At 40.2% G+C, this 16,678-nt stretch overlaps 1 protein-coding gene and 1 long non-coding RNA gene across 5 annotated transcripts in view; one reads left to right on the top strand and one right to left on the bottom strand.

Moving 5' to 3' along the window:
* Positions 1-6,256, bottom strand: part of LOC132681470 (uncharacterized) — a 30,931-nt gene extending 24,675 nt beyond the window's left edge. The window contains exon 1 of the long non-coding RNA XR_009611072.3: positions 5,647-6,256. This is a non-coding gene — a long non-coding RNA (uncharacterized LOC132681470). The remainder of the gene's footprint in view (positions 1-5,646) is intronic.
* Positions 6,257-6,378: 122 nt separating this feature from the next.
* Positions 6,379-16,678, top strand: part of ANKHD1 (ankyrin repeat and KH domain containing 1) — a 131,607-nt gene continuing 121,307 nt past the window's right edge. For 2 of the 4 annotated variants that reach the window (XM_060635934.2, XM_060635932.2), the window contains exon 1: positions 6,379-6,794. In XM_060635934.2, coding sequence (XP_060491917.2) covers positions 6,504-6,794 — 291 coding nt within the window. In that variant the 5' untranslated portion in view covers positions 6,379-6,503. The remainder of the gene's footprint in view (positions 6,795-16,678) is intronic. The other 2 variants (XM_060635935.2, XM_060635937.2) reach the window with 1 other exon arrangement.

Genomic DNA, 16,678 nt, shown 5'->3' with positions numbered 1-16,678 from the left:
ATGGTATTTGATTTGAAATGATGACTACATTTTGTAATGAAATGCTTCTTAAGTTATGTACCTTTAAAGTATACCTTTAAAGGTCAAGTGGACAAACTATCTAGGTCTAAGAGTACTATACCAGTCAATTGAAGTAGACTTGTATTTCTGATTCCTGGCTCAGAGATCTTCCCACCAAAACCTAATTCTTCTCCATAACCTTAATGCATATTCTCCTTGACATGCTGTCCTTTATCCAACAATTCAAGGATTAAGGAGTTCTAGCAGAGCCCCAAGGAAGAAGGTGGATATTAATTGTTCCATCATCTCTCCTTTGTTGAGAACCTGAATGATTCCACCACAAGAGGTATTTATATACTCATTAGTTTTAGAAGTTTGAAAAAAAAAAAAAAATCCCTGGCATGAAAGGTGTATAATCAAATGGAGCAACATCATTTACTGCCTTCATTCTTGTTGGGCAGGCAGTAAGGACAGAACTTTTAGGAGGTAAGCAGGCCTTTTTGTGTGAATATATATTATATTGTCCCTTTTTAGGAAGGGTAGGCTCAGTAACAGAATAAATTCTAGGCAACTTTCTGAATGATTTGGTAAATTTTCTTAGGCTGTGTGGTGTGTTAGTCCAGCTGCATGCAGGCATAACTCTTTATTTTTTAAAATATGCCTAGTTTTGGGATGCCTGGGTGGCTCAGTCAGTTGAACGTCTGACTTCGGCTCAGGTCATGATCTCACAGTTTGTGGGTTTGGGCCTTGCATCCAGCTCTGTGCTGACAGCTCAGAGCCTGAAGCCTGCTTCGGATTCTGTGTCTCCCTCTCTCTTTGCCCCTCCCCTGATCACGTTCCGTCTCTCTCTCTCTCTCAAAAATAAACATTAAAATTAAAAAAAATATATGCCCACTTCCTGGATGTCACTAGACATCCCTCTTGCAGCTATATTCAACTATAGCTCAAATAAGTAGTTGCCTAAAGTCCAATTGCAATTTATTTTTATTTTTATTGATTTTATTTTATTTTTGAGAAAGAGAGAGAGAGAGAGAGAGAGCAAGAGGCCAAGGGAGAGAGAGAATCCCAAGCAGGCTCCATGCTCTTTGCGGGGGCTCAATCCCACGACCTTGGGATCATGGTCTGAGCAGAAATCAAGAGTCAGACTGAGCCCCCCAGGAGCCCTCTAGTTGCAATTTTACAACTTTTCAATTAAATTAATTTGTGCCCACACTTACTGGAGGCCAGACAGATTAGAAAGTTACACATCTGTAGCACTGTTAAGGGGAAAAAAGTAAACAATCTAAATATTCAACATTATCATGTAAACAGAATACTATGAAGTAGTAAACAAAAATGACAGAGCTCTTTATAGACTAATGTGAAATATCTCTGGAATAAATCAGGTGAGAAAAGCAAAATATAGAAGCATGTATAGTAATAAGCTGCCATTTGTGTTTAAAAGGGAAAAAATAAATTGATATATATATGAAATTACTTATATATGTAAACACCTCTGGAAGAATATTTATTTATTTATTTATTTATTTATATTCCCTTCTGATTTTATTTTATTTTAATATATGAAATTTATTGTCAAATTGGTTTCCATACAACACCCAGTGCTCATCCCAAAAGATGCCCTCTTCAATACCCATCACCTACCCATCACCCTCCCAATCCCCATCAACCCTCAGTTTGTTCTCAGTTTTTAAGAGTCTCTTATGCTTTGGCTCTCTCCCACTCTAACCTCTTTTTTTTTTTTTTTTTCCTTCCCCTCCCCCATGGGTTTCTGCTAAGTTTCTCAGGATCCACATAAGAGTGAAAACATATGGTATCTGTCTTTCTCTGTATGGCTTATTTCACTTAGCATCACACTCTCCAGTTCCATCCACATTGCTACAAAGGGCCATATTTCATTCTTTCTCATTGCTACATAGTATTCCATTGTGTACATAAACCACAATTTCTTTATCCATTCATCAGTTGATGGACATTTAGGCTCTTTCCACAATTTGGCTATTGTTGAGAGTGCTGCTATAAACATTGGGGTGCAAGTGCCCCTATGCATCAGTACTCCTGTATCCCTTGGGTAAATTCCTAGCAGTGCTACTGCTGGGTCATAGGGTAGGTCTATTTTTAATTTTTTGAGGAACCTCTACACTGTTTTCCAGAGTGGCTGCACCAGTTTGCATTCCCACCGACAGTACAAGAGGGTTCCCATTTCTCCATATCCTCTCCAGCATCTATAGTCTCCTGATTTGTTCATTTTGGCCACTCTGACTGGCGTGAGGTGATATCTGAGTGTGGTTTTGATTTGTATTTCTGGAAGCATATTTAAAAGCTAATAAAATGGTTTGCTTATGAGAGAGGATCTTGGTGTTTAATGGGCAAAGTAAAATGACTCCTTTCATTGTATTTTTAAAATTCTTTTTGAGATTTGAACCATGTGAATATATTAACTATTCAGATTTCTTAATGTAAAATTATATGGTCTCAGAAATTAACAATGTAGTTGGAAAAAACAGAAGGTGTTTTAAATGAAATGTTTCCATTTAAAAAGAGAAAGATACTAAATTTGGTGGCAGTCAGGGATAAATCCACTTAAGGTGCTAATTAGCATGTCTATAAGAAAGATATAATGGTTGGATTATTACATCAGTTTATCACATTGATGAAGTTCCTCTGCCTTTGAGGGTACCAAGGGATCAATGTGATATAGTGGGAAGAGCATGGGTTTTGAGATCAGGCAGAAATAAATTCAAACCCTAGCCTTTCCATATATTGGTCTTATAAGCTTGGGTAAGTTACTTAACATTTTTGGAGTTTCAACTTCCTCATCTATAAAATGGGTGAAATCTTGATAAATTTATTATAAAGGTTAAATGACATAACATCCAAGTACAACAAATTTGTTGGTTTACTTCTTTCCTTCTATAGATGGGCTGAACTGAGATGCACTGACATACAGAAATTAAATAAATGTCTTGACAGAATGCAAGTTGCATGTGAAAGAACTATAGCTAAAATAGCTTAAGTCCCTGTATCTATAATTTCATTTGTCAATCTCGTATTTCTTACAAGAAATGAAGACTTTTATTACCTCAGATGTTTTAAAAATCCTTGGAATATACAGTTTCTCCTTTTGCCTTTTCCTCATCTGTCTAAAAGATGGTCAAAAGTTGATAAGAATGCTTTGAAACGCACTACAGCTACAATCTAATAAATACTCCCACTGGATTTTTGGAGGAAAACATTTTATTCCGATGCTCATTTCTAACAAATATGTATACTTAAAATTTTTTAAAAACATTTATTCATTTTTGAGAGACAGAGAGGAGTGTGAGTGGGGGAGGGGCAGAGAGAGAGGGAGACACAGAATCTGAAGCAGGCTCCAGGCTCTGAGCTATCAGCACAGAGCCTGACACGGGGCTTGAACTCATGGCCTGCAAGATCATCACCTGAGCCGAAGTCAGATGCTCAACTGACTGAGGCATCCAGGCGTCCCCAAATATATATGGTTTAAAGAGGAATTTTGCCTTTTATTTATCACTTGAAAAATCAGTGTATTTTTTCATTTAGTAGTAAATATCATCTTAAGAAACAATATATCAAAACCAATGTTACCCACAATTCATATTAAACTTACTGATATTTTACACTGAATACTTTGAGTGTGATTTGATATATTCACCTAATGTATTACTTGATATAGTGATGATTTCTCAATTATTTTTCACTTTTGAAACACCAGACAATGCTGTATATATAGTAATATTAAGTTCATAATTAACACAGTCTCGATAATAGCAGTCACCAAAATCCAGGAGATTCGTATTCCTAAACCCTAAAGTGACTACTCAATTGTTGTCAAACTCCTGACAACAAGTGTCTCAGGTAAAGATCCAGGTGAAACAAAGATTATTGCTTACTCATATTTTCCTGGCTATATACAGGGTTGATTGTTAGGCAGTGAGTAGAGATTGTATGCTTCTCTCTCAAATATATTGGGGAAAATGCATAGATTTCCTTTCTCTCTGTTCTTGAGTTTCATTACATTTCTTCAAAGAATTTAATGAGTTCAGGGAGTTGCATCAGAAATTATTTTTGTATTAATGGTAGGAATGACAAGCAGTTCCTTTGTAATGTTGTACCAGTCAATACCTGTTTTTGCCTAAGGATGTATCCATACCAATTCTGGATAATCCAGCTTTGAAGTGGGTTGGGCAGAGCTGGGTTTCTTTCGTTGGTGTTATTAGTTTGTGTTGTGACCTAGTCACACATACCTTGAAAATTTAAACAGCACCAAGGAAACAGGTTAATTAATTAAGTTCCACAAATTCTAATTAAAGACAGGACACATGGCATTTATATCAAAATAGTTTTGTAGAAAAGCTACAAGAGTTCTTTCCATTTCCTACAACTTATTATCTAGAAAGATCATTCACCTAATATATTCTGCTTATAGAAAACACTCCCCCCCCTTTTGCATGTGAAATGCCAAAATTAGCAATTACGAAGCCAATGAAATGTTCATAATCTTCAAAATGTTCTTTAAATAAATGTTTGGCAGAATCCATTTTTTTTTAATTGTTATATTCTTTATAGAATTATCAGATTCCAATTTCAAGGGAGGTGAAATATTAAAAATTGCACAATCAAGATACACACAGTCCTTTGTTAGAGCTGTAAGAGAGGAGATGTGCCAGATCTTTTGCTTTGAGCCAACCTAAGTCATATAGACTTTCTCTGGGTCAAGGGGCATTTGCCATACAAACTTCACCAAATGCCTTTCTTCTGGTGATCTTTGATCATAGGATTACTTGAAGCTTGAGTATTTTAAAACCCCTCTTCATTGACAAAGGAGATAGACTGATAGAGATAACAGAAGTAGAGACAGATCCTTAGGGTGGGGTGGGGGTGGGGGGATACCTCTGCCACCCCCACCCAGCCCCCGCCTTAGTTAGCTTGTTTTGCATCACCAAGAACTGACAAGAATTAGTTTAGTTGGCGGGACCCAGGGGCAGGTGGAAGACTCCTGAAGGAAGAGTAACTAAAATGGGGCTTTAAGTTTGGCACTTTGCTAAGCGCCTTCTGTTAGCTAGCTAATGTATTCATAACAACAATGCGATGAGGGACGTACTCATATTAGCCCCATTTCACAGATGAACGAACGAACTGAAAGGCACACAGATTAAACACCAAACGCTCGTAGGTCACACAGCAAATAAGTGGCGGCACCAGTACTGGAAACTGCTCCAGAGCATACACTGTTAACCACCGCTTTCAGCCCTAAGGTCTGATTCCCCCGAGGTGTTAGCGGCCTTCCCACCGTCCTTCGTGGGACAGTTCCCAGTACTGAGGCATGGCGCTGTCCAGCCCTCAGGCCCGCCGCCTTCCTCCAGCAAGAGAACGCGGCCCCGCGGGGCCATCCCGCCGGTAGGTTGCAGAACCGCCGCGCCCAGCCACGTCCCGGCACGCGGGCGGGCCGAGTCGCCCCGGGGCGGCCATCCGAAGCAGCCCCCCTGGTGCCCTCAGCTCCAGGCGCTGGGCTCCTCCACTCGGAAAGGCTGGAGGCGCCAAGCAGGAACCGCCCTGCCCCTTCGCGTGTCCCAGCCCCCTACCCCCTCCCAAAGAGCAGGCGGCAGATAGGTTACACAATCTCACCTGTCCCAGAGGTGGCGACCGCTCTAGTGACTGACGCTCCGCTCCTCCAACCAGAGACTGCGAGGAAGGTGGGGACTAGATGAGACTGATTGCTTCATTCCTCCAATCCCCGTGCAGCAACTCTCCGGCCGCAGTCTCGGCGTCTGGCGGAGAGCGACAGGTGGGAGCTTGGTAACCTCTGTGCCTCTTGCATCCTTAACGTTTAAGCCTCACCAAGCTCAGGGTGAATTCTACTCCAAATCTCACTAATTCTTGCGGGTCGTCACCTCAGCCGTCATTTTAATCAGAAGTGGAAATTCCCCAACCCTTTCCCGTCACCTCAGACGGGGGCGGGATGAATGGTACTATTGCCTGCCAATTGTACCACGCGACGTCCTGTGACAAAGTGATCGACACTTTATGGCGCCAATGAAGCCTCCCCTTGTCAGGGGTCACTATGACTGACCACAAGGCCAACTAATCCACTTTAAGGTCGTGACGCGATGGTTACAGAGGTTGACCAATAGATGTAGAAAAAGACCGGAAGTCGGCGCGTGGGGACTAGGAGGCGGGTGTTCGCAACCGCCTAGGCCTGCGCGGGTCAACGCAGCTTGGGGGCCGCGAGCCAGCAAGCGGCGCGTGACGAAGAGCCTGAGCGACGGGTCACCTTGTCCAATGATCTGCAGCCGCTGGGGAACTGCAGCCAGTGGCGAGTGTGAGGGGCGGGAGGCAGCAGGTTAGGCAGTGAGAAGTTAGTGGCGCTGCTGGGACGGGGGGAAGGAGAAGCTTCTTCCTCCTGCTGTTCCTCTCGTTCCCGGGATCGGCGGCGGCGGTGGCTGCGGGTGACTCGGCAGCGTCTCCGGCTCCGCGTGCGAACCATGCTGACCGATGGCGGAGGCGGCGGCACCTCCTTTGAGGAGGACCTGGACTCGGTGGCTCCGCGATCCGCCCCAGCCGGGGCCTCGGAGCCGCCTCCGCCGGGAGGGGTCGGGCTGGGGATTCGCACCGTGAGACTCTTTGGGGAGGCCGGGCCCGCGCCTGGAGTCGGTGGCGGCGGCAGCGGTGCGGCCGGAGGGGACGCGGCGCTGGATTTCAAGTTGGCGGCGGCGGTGCTGAGGACCGGGGGTGGAGGTGGTGCCTCTGGCAGCGACGAGGACGAGGTGTCCGAGGTACGCTTCCAGGACCCCCGTCTCCCATACAGTGTGAGGCATGAATTCTCTTTGGGCCAGCATAGGGTCGGGGCCACCTTCTCGCTCCCCCGGCGTTCTTTGACAGCGATCGGCTCCATGGCGGCAGTGGCAGCGGTGCGGGCCTAGTGCGCCCTCAGCTTACTCTTCAGCCGGCGGCTCGAGCCGGACCGGTTCCCGTCACCATCCGTAGACCCACAATGGGGAGTCCTTTGGTCTCCAAGCTTCGCGCGGGAACAAGGACTCCTCTGGCTACCTCCCGCCCACCCCGCTTTGGAGATGGGGGGGCGGGGTCTTGCCAGAGTCCCTGCCCTTGGTACTGAGAGAGAGAGAGAGAGAGAGAGCGCGAGAGAGCGAGAGAGAGAGAGAGAGAGAGCGACACAGAGGGAGAGACAGACCGAAAAACCGAGTTTGCTAGCTGCAAGACCATTTCCATTATATGCCCGTGCCCAAAGTTGAGTTGTCTGACATTTATTTGCCTTGTGCCTTACCTGTGTATGTAAGAAAACTTAATTTCCTTTTTTACTTTGAAACTGGTTAGTATGAAGAAGCTCTCTGCTTTTACTCTGAAAAAGCACGTGAGCCTTTCACCTGGGACCTTTTGTGAAGTTATGCAGGAAAAGGAAATTCCAGTGCATCTTTGAGCTTCGGAATAGTTGGGTAGATGAAGTCTGTAGGTTTTTAGGCTTGGGGAAGGTGAAACCCTGGACACCTTTTGCAGAGATTAATGATTAGATCCTTCATTTCTTTTAACTCTTAACTGTGTGTTTTTAGGTCTGAGCAACATGGGATGCAAGGCATCATTATCTTTTGGGCTTTAGGGAAAAAGGAGATATTTTATGTTTGTACTTTTTTCTCTTGACCATGACTTGGATATGGTACTGTTCCTTTATGGCTATTGTTCTAAGTGCTCAAGAGTATTGTTTTGGTTCTAAGGTGCCTGGTTCATTCCCCTATGACCAATTATTTTAACCTCTGATCTTGGTGTTAAAGTACAGAGATTTCTCTGTGTACAACTATCCTGGCTGTTGTATTTGAGAGGAATAAGAAACTATTTGTGAGTTGCTGAATACAGTTAGTGCATTGTCTTACCATTCTACCATTGTCTTACCATGCCTGAACAGGGGTTCATTTAGATTTAAAACCTTAGTACATTTTCATTCCAACATTTTGCTATGGAAAAAAGCGTGTGGGATGTAAGGGAGCTAGACCCTTGAATGTCCATATCTTTGAATTTCACTGTAAGTAACTTCTAAGCCAAAGTGGGACAGAATTTTATTTGAGTAGGCAATTATGGGGAGAGTCTCTGGAGCACCTCCACTCTTGTACTTATGGAAGGCTTTCTTTTATCCTTTCAATGGAAATTGATGACTAGGAACCTAAAACACATGTACTTTTTACCTAGGAAATAAGTGGGAATTTCTTTAGACTCTAAACATTAGAGGTTTGTTTTGTTTGTTTGTTTTTTTAACTTGTTAAACTGAAAAGGTTTGCTTTGGTCTAAATGTGATGTCCTTGATTTTCTGGACCATTTTCACATAATCATCATAAGTGAGATAAAAGATCACTAATTCACATAAATAATATTTTTACATAAATAGTATTTTTTTACATAAATATATCTGGGAAATGAGCTTTTGTAGTAACCATTTCTGTAAGGCTTGCGCGCACACACACACACACACACACACACACCCACTCTCAGTCTCTCTTTGTGTCTCTACCTTACTGTATTTCATTTGGAGTCTGCCTACCATGCGATTAAAGCTGTGGGCAGAATCCACAGCTCTTTGGTTTTTTGATGTTTATTATGGAACTTATATATTCATGATTCTTTTACCCATTTAGGCTAATGGTAGAAGAACTTATTTTCCTGTTACTTAACTGTTCTGTGCCTAAGAAAAATTTAGGTATTTAAGTGTATATGGGTGAGTCTCATTTTGTGTCTAGGATACCCAGAGACTTTACCAAGGTCTAAGATGATGGTCAGTGTGTATATCTTTCTTAACCTGTGGGGAAAGGAAATTTCGTTTCTACGTCTTTTTTCTCCCATACCATATAAAGAAGAAATTCCTGGAGTATCTAGTCTCTCCTGTACAGTGTGTGTGGTAGACTACAATCTCTGTGGGAGTGAAATGAAATATCTTCTCCCATATTATTGCCTTTAAATTCCTGGTATGAAGAGACCATAATGTTCTTCAAAAAACACTCACCCAATTGGCATTTTATGAATAATCCTAAAATCTTTTTTTTCACCTTCCCTAGATGTTTTAGAACCAAGTATTTAGAATCTAGACATCCAGAGAGATAACAAGTTATTTTACAGTTTGAGAGTAAACTTTGTCGTGTTCCCCCAATAGGGCAGGACTTGGTGAGAAATAAGTAAGAAATGTGGAGGCTTAGTGTATTTGCTTGAGAATAAGTCGAAGTTCTATACATTTTGTGTACGGAGGCATAGATACTCCAAGGGCCTTTTTTTAAATTCATTATTAGAGCCAATAGATTTGAAAAAACAGGCTGTTTTTCCTTGCTGGCTAAGTCAAAAAACCTAGTTGCCGGAAGGAGCTTGAGTCTTTTTGTAAAATTTTTATTAGAATGGTACCACGTTAGAGAATACCACCATTTGGGATCTTTGGTTCTTGTTTTAAACACTCGTGGAGTGCCTGGTAGCTCAATTGGTTAAGCATCCGACTTTGACTCAGGTCACGATCTCGCAGGTTCGTGAGTTCGAGCCCTGTGTGCAGCACTGTGCTGACAGCTCAGAGCCTGGAGCCTGCTTCAGAGTCTTTGTCTCCCTCTCTCTCTGCCCAGTACCCACCCCCCATCAATTCTCCATCTCTCTCTGTCTCTCAAAAATGAATAAATGTTAAAAAAAATTTTTTAGGGGCATCTGAGTGGCTCAGTCACTTAAACATCCAACTCTTGATTTCGGCTCAGGTCATGATCTCAAAGTTCATGAGTTTGAGCCCCACATAGGGCTCTGTGCTGGCAATGTGGAGCCTGCTTGGGATTCTCTCTCTCTTGTCTCTCTCTCTCTCTGTCCCTACCCTGCTTGCTCTCTCTTTCAAAATAAATAAATAAAATTTAAAAAAAAATTTAAACATTAGTAAATACCTGTTTTGTATTTCTTCAGGCATAGCAAGCATGTTCCTTAGCTGCCCAAGGCCTTGAATAGAAATTGGAACTTGCGTTGGATGCTATTAAATGTACCCATTGTTCAGAATAGAGGTCAGGTTGGAAAAAAAATTTAATATTTATGTATTTTGAGAGGAAGAGTACAAGCAGGGGAGGGGCAGAGAGAGAGAGGGAGAGAGAATCCCAAGCAGGCTCCAAATTGTCAGCGCAGAGCCCAACTCAGGGCTCGAACCCATAAACTGTGAGATCATGACCTGAACTGAAATTAAGAGTCAGATGCTTAACTGATTGAGCCACCCAGGAGCCTCTATAGTGTTTTGATTTTTTTTAAGTAAAAAGAAGAAAATTCCTAAAGAAAAGACTCTTGTAAGATTTATGACTTTTAATTTTCTCTCATAAGGATGTGTGCATATACTGTATATATTTTTAAGTTATAAAAATCATATAGTCTCCTGGTGAAAAATTCAGCAGTATAGGTAGAAGATATAACGTGCAAAGTAAAAGTCATTCTCATCCCCACTGACCCTTCAAATTGCATTTTTCAGTGACAACCAGTATTAAAATTTTTCTTTCAGAAATTTTCTAAGCCTATATAAGCCTATGTATGTGTGTGCATTTCTTCATATATACACACTGTAGAAACAAATATCCAGTTAGAAAGCATAGCTTGATATCATATTGAGGCTTTTTTCTTATCTTGAGGCAGGTGCCATATTTACAGTTATGCAAAAGCACACTAAAACTGTATACAGCAATTTATAGCAAAAGCTTTGTAGGGAATTTTTTTCCTGAAAATTATTTTTAGAGGCAAAAGTATAGGCATACGGAATTTCCATTTTGATTTTCTCTAGTTGGAGAAGAGATGTGTCATTTCCTTTGGAGTTTCTTATCATTTATAATCTAGAGCAAGATTTCTCAACAGTAACCTATTGATATTTTAGTCCAGATAATTCTTATTGTGAGGGGCCATCCTGGGTATTAGCAACATACCTTTACCCACTAGATGCCAGTAGAACCCATCCAGTTGTGACAGCCATAAATGTCTGCAGACATTGCTAAAAGTCTCCTGGGGACAAAATCACCCCTGGTTGAGAACCACTGGTCTAGGGGCCACTCTTATCGACAGGGATGGCAATTTTGTCATGAATACTCTGTATTCAAACTTTAGGTAAACAAGGTGAGTCAGTACTTTTAGTAGCATCTCAAGGCTTATGCTCATAATCTGGACAAGAGAGAAATTGAAAAGTAGTGAAAGGTTTAATGCTGTAAATTTTCTGTAGTAAATTTATCATTTGGGGGAAATTTCACTTAAAATACTATATTACTGTTTAAAAATTTATTCTTAAAAATTAATTTCTAAAAAATCTTTATGGGGACTTTATTCAAGGTAGGAGGGGCTTTATTCCATAAATTATTAATATTAGTGATAAAATATGAAATATAAGTTAAAAATATTTTTAATGTTTATTTATTTTGAGAGAGAGGGAGACACAGAATCCAAAGCAGGCTCCAGGCTCCGAGCTGTCAGCACAGAGCCCAATATGGGGCTCGAATTCACAAACTGTGAGATCATGACCTGAGCAGAAGTCAGATGCTCAACCAGCTGAGCCACCCAGGTGCCCCTAGGAAATATAACTTTGTATTCTAGTGAGCAAATTTTGGAGAGGTAGGAAATGTTTACATAAGGCAAAGTTATATGTTATCACTGTAACAATTTGTTACATTGCATGAGTATCAACCTTGCACAAGTTTCATTCTATAAAGCCTTAAGGCTTTACATACAAAATGAAGTGTTGATAAACATGATTATATGAATGGTGGGCCAAACCAGAGTTGATTGGATTTGGGCAGAGCAAAACCTTATTGTGAAGTGTGAAGGATGTAGGGGTTTTCTTTTGGCTGTCATTTAGTACATTACATTAGGTGATTACATGCATACAGTTTATGAGTCACAGTGACATAAAGGAAAATACAGTGAAAAGTCTTGATCTAACTCCTGCTCCCAAGTATCCTGCCCTCTGCACTTTGAATGTCTTTTTTTTTCCTTTCAGAATTTCTTTATGGAAATACAAACATGTATTTTATTTTCCCTATTGTGATACAAAAGATAACATACTCTTCATGTGAGATTTGTAAGTGGTAAATTTGAGAAGCAATTTAGACTTAAAAAAAATTTTTTTTTAACCTTCATTTTTTGAGAGACAGAGAGAGAGCACAGCAGGGGGAGGGGCAGAGACAGAATCCGAAATAGGCTCCAGGCTCTGAGCTGTCAGCACAGAGCCCAACGCGGGGCTCAAACTCATGGACCGTGAGATCAGGGCCTGAACCAGAGTTACTTAACCGACTGAGCTACCCAGGTGCCCCTAGACTTTTTAATCTAATCAGAGTGATAAAATATTTTAAGAATGAAGCGTTGGAAATGAGTTTAAGCACATTCCTTTTTGAGTCTGGTAGTGATCTGATAATGTACTAGATGACCTCTGAAAATCATTTCTGGTCTTCTGATTTAGTGATAGATAAGATAAATAAAATATTTTGCTTTAAAGAAAGCAAAGCAGTTTTTTTTATAAAGTATTAGTCTTGAATTGGCAAGTAAAAGAAAAAAAATGAGAAGTCTACCATTTTTTGTTTTTGTTTTTGCTTTTTGCCTAATTTACCTTCCTAGAGAACCAAAGGTATAAGAAATTCTTTTTTTTTTTTTACCAATTATAAATTAACAATTTCAGTATATCTATTTTTTTGAACCTTATTGTTTTCAGTTTTTCTCTCTTGTTGCTTGTCTGCAAAGTCATAGAATCTTGGTGATAATACTGTCTCATCTCATTTTTAGGTAACTGCTACCATTTATTGAATGCATATTATATGCCAGTACCAAACTAGATACTTTCGTTATTTTATTTAATCATTTCAACACCCCTTTGAGGTAGATATCTGCATTTTTATAGATGAATAAATGTAGGCTCAGAGAAATGATGAATCCATAAAACAAACAAACAAAAAAAATGGTTAAAATGTTTCATAGCTAGTAAATGGTAAAGCTAGGATTTATTTTTTTAATAGTTTTTTTTAATGTTTTTATTTATTTTTGAGACAGAGAGAGACAGAGCATGAGCAGGGGAGGGGCAGAGAGGGAGGGAGACACAGAATCCGAAGCATCCAGCTCTGTCAGCACAGAGCCTGACACGGGGCTTGAACTCACGGACTGTGAGTTCATGACCTGAGCCATAGTCAGATGCTTAACCAACTGAGCTACCCATGCGCCCCAGCTAAGATTTAAATCTAGAACTCATGCTATTATTTTGCTTCTTCAGATTAAGAAATAGGCAGTTTTGGGTTACAACATGCTTTTTCTCCAATAAATGCTTACTTAGTCCCTATAGAAGTTATTGTTTATCTAAAGTGAAATGAGAAAAGTAAGGATAGCGTAGTGAGTTTCTCGTAAAGGTACTTTTTCCTACTTTTTTTATATTTTGAGAAAATGCACTTCTTACTGTTACAAAATGAATTTTTAAAATATCCATATTTGACCAACTATCACATTAGAAACTTCGTGTTGGGACTCTGGGTAAAGCCTGACAGGTCTGGAAACAGTTGAGTTAGTGACTTGTCCAGGATCACACAGCTAATTCATAGTTGAATAGGTTATATGACTCCCGTTCTAGTTATCTTACTTGTCCTGCTCTTTCTTTTCTAATGGATTGTACCAATGAATTTAATTAGTTGCTTAAGACATGCCTATCTCAAACTAGCACATAAACCATAGTTGGCCTTGTTGGAAAAGTTTTATATTATTTAATGAAATTGGTGACTGCCGTATAGATCATTATATTAAAAAAGGCTATTAAAAGTACACCACTGTGGTGCCTGGGTGGCTCAGTTGGTTAAGTGTCTGACTTCGGCCTAGGTCATGATCTTGCTGTTCCTGATTTTGAGCCCTGTCAGCTGTGCTGACAGCTCAGAGCCTGGAGCCTGTTTCATATTCTGTGTGTCTCCCTGTCTCTCTCTGTCCCTCCTCTGCTCATACTCTCTCTCTCAAAAATAAACATTAAAAAAAAAAATTTAAAAAGTACACCACTTGAGTATAGGAGGAGCACTATTCTAAGGTAATTTTGTAATTGAATTTATTTGAAAAGTTCAGGCCTTCTCATTATTCATCTTAAAATAATTAAATAAATATTAAAACTACTGATATGGAAAGGCATATACCCAACTTTGCACCTTTGTCAATTTGGGAAACATTGGCTTTGTATATTGTTACACTCTAATTAATTTGTAGAAATTAAAACCGGTATGCTATTCTATTGGTAGTTAATGGCAGTGTGTAGTTCCTGTGAATGAAGATCATTTGCCTTATGATGATTGACTGGTTTACCTTTCTTCTGGCCAACTTTACCTAAACGAGAAAGAAAGTAAAGTTATATATATATATATATATACGTATATATATATATACATATGTATATATATATATATATATACGTATATATATATATGGCTGTATTTTATTTGCTAGACTGAAATTTAGCAACTGTTTGTCAAAGAACACATTTCATCTTTACCCTTTTTTTTTTTTTAATGTTTATTTTATTTTTGAGAAAGAGAGAGTGCAAGCAGGGGAGAGGCAGAGAGAGAGTGAGACAGAGGATCTGAAGCAGGCTCTATGCTAACAGCAGAGAGCCTGATGCGGGGCTCAAACTCACAGCGAGATCATGACTTGAGTCGCTGTTGGATGCTTAACTGACTGAGCCACCCAGGCATCCCTGATCTTAATCCTTTACATATATTTCTATTCTCCTAAAAATTTTTCCCTTAGTGGATATTTGCGGTAGTAGAGTGTTTTTGTTTTGTATTCTTTTATTTTGTTTTGTTTAAAGTAGATACCCAGCGTGTCCTGGCTATTTGATTCACCTGCAATAGTGTGCAGTTTTGAAAAGACAAAGGCAAGTGTACCCCCAGGGATTAGCTCTAAGAACCAAAGAATTGTACAGGAGAGCAGTTTATTAAGTTGTCAAGGTAAATTTGATTTAACTGTTTGTATGAGGACAGTTAGATCGAGAACACTCTTTTTGTTTTTGTTTTTGTTTTTGTTTTGTGTGTGGTAGAATATAAATAGACAACATTTACCATTTTAACCATTTTTTTTTTGTTTTAGTTGTGTTGGAATATACCTAACACAAAATTTACCGTTTTTGCCATTTTAAAGTGTACATTTTAGTGGCATTAAGTACATTCATGTTGTGAAACCATCAACAGCAGCCATCTCCAGAATGTTTTCATCTTCCCAAACTGAGATTCTGTATTCATCCCCATCTGCCCTTCCTCAGCCCCTACCAACCACAATTCTACTTTCTGTATAAATTTAACTACTCTAGGTACGTGAAGTAAGTGGAATCATACAGTATTTCTACTTTTTTTTTTTAATGCATGCTGGGGAGAGGGACAGAAGGGAGGAGAGAGAGAGACAGAGAGAGAGAGAGAGACAGAGAGAGAGAGAGAGAGAGAGAGAGAGAGAGAGAGAATCTTAAGCAGGCCCCATGCTCAGTGGGGAGCCGGATGTGGGGCTCAATCCCATGACCCTAGGATCATGACCTGAGCTGAAACCAAGAGTCAGTCACTCAACTGACCGTGTCACTCAGGCACCCCACAGTATTTCTACTTTTGTGGCTGGCTTATTTCACTGAGCATTATGCGTTCGGGTTTCATCCATGTTGTAGCACACGTCAGAATTTCATTCCTTTTAAAGGCTGAAAACCATACCATTGTATGTATATACCACCTTTTTTTATCCATTCATCTGTTGATGGACACTTGGATTGCTTTTACCTTTTGGCTGTTAAGAATATGCTGCTGTGAGGGGTGCCTGAATGACTCAGTTGGCTAAGCATCTGACTCCTGATCTCGGATCAGGTCATGATCCCACAGTTCATAGGACCAAACCTCACATCGGGCTCTGCACTGACAGCATGGAGCCTGCTTAGGATTCTCTCTCTCCCTCTCTCTCTGCCCCTCTCCCAACTTTGCACATGTGTGTGCACACACACTTGCTCTCTTTCTCTCTCTCAATAAATAAACTTGAAAAAAAAAAAAAAAGAGGGGTGCCTGGGTGGCTCAGTCAGTTTAAGTGTCTGACTTTGGCGCAGGCCATGATCTCACGGTTTGTGAGTTTGAGCCCCAGGTTGGCCTCTGCTGACAGCTCAGAGCCTGGAGCCTCTTCGGAATCTGTGTCTCCGTCTCTCTCTGCCCCTTCCCACTCATGCTGTTTCTCTCTCTCAAATATAAACAAACATTAAACATTTTTTAAAAAATAAAAAAGAAGAATATGCTGCTGTGAACATGGTTTACAAATACCTGTTCAAGTCCCTGCTTTCACTTCTTCTGGGTATATACCTGGTAGTGGGATTGCAGGATCATTTAGTAATTCTATTTTTAATTTTTTGAGGAATCACCATACTGTTTTCCAAAACACCTATACTATTTCACATTCCCGTCAGAATTGCACAAGGGTTCCACTTTTCACACATTCTAGCCCATACTTTCTATTTTGTTTTTGATAATGGCCATCCTAATGGGTGTGAAGTGGTATCTCATTGTGGTTTTAATTTGCATTTCTCTAATGATTCCTGATGTTAAGCATCTTTATGTGCCTTTGGCCATTTGTATATCTTTGGAGAAGTATCTTTTCAAATCTTTTCCCCATTTTTAATTGGGTTGTTTTTTCATTGTTTAATTGT

Source organism: Panthera onca, chromosome A1, assembly GCF_046562875.1.
Source record: "Panthera onca isolate mPanOnc1 chromosome A1, mPanOnc1 haplotype 2, whole genome shotgun sequence".
Classification (NCBI taxonomy): Eukaryota; Metazoa; Chordata; class Mammalia; order Carnivora; family Felidae; genus Panthera; species Panthera onca.
The sequence above is the reverse complement of the archived record's forward strand: the minus strand, read 5'-3'. Positions and strand labels throughout refer to the sequence as shown.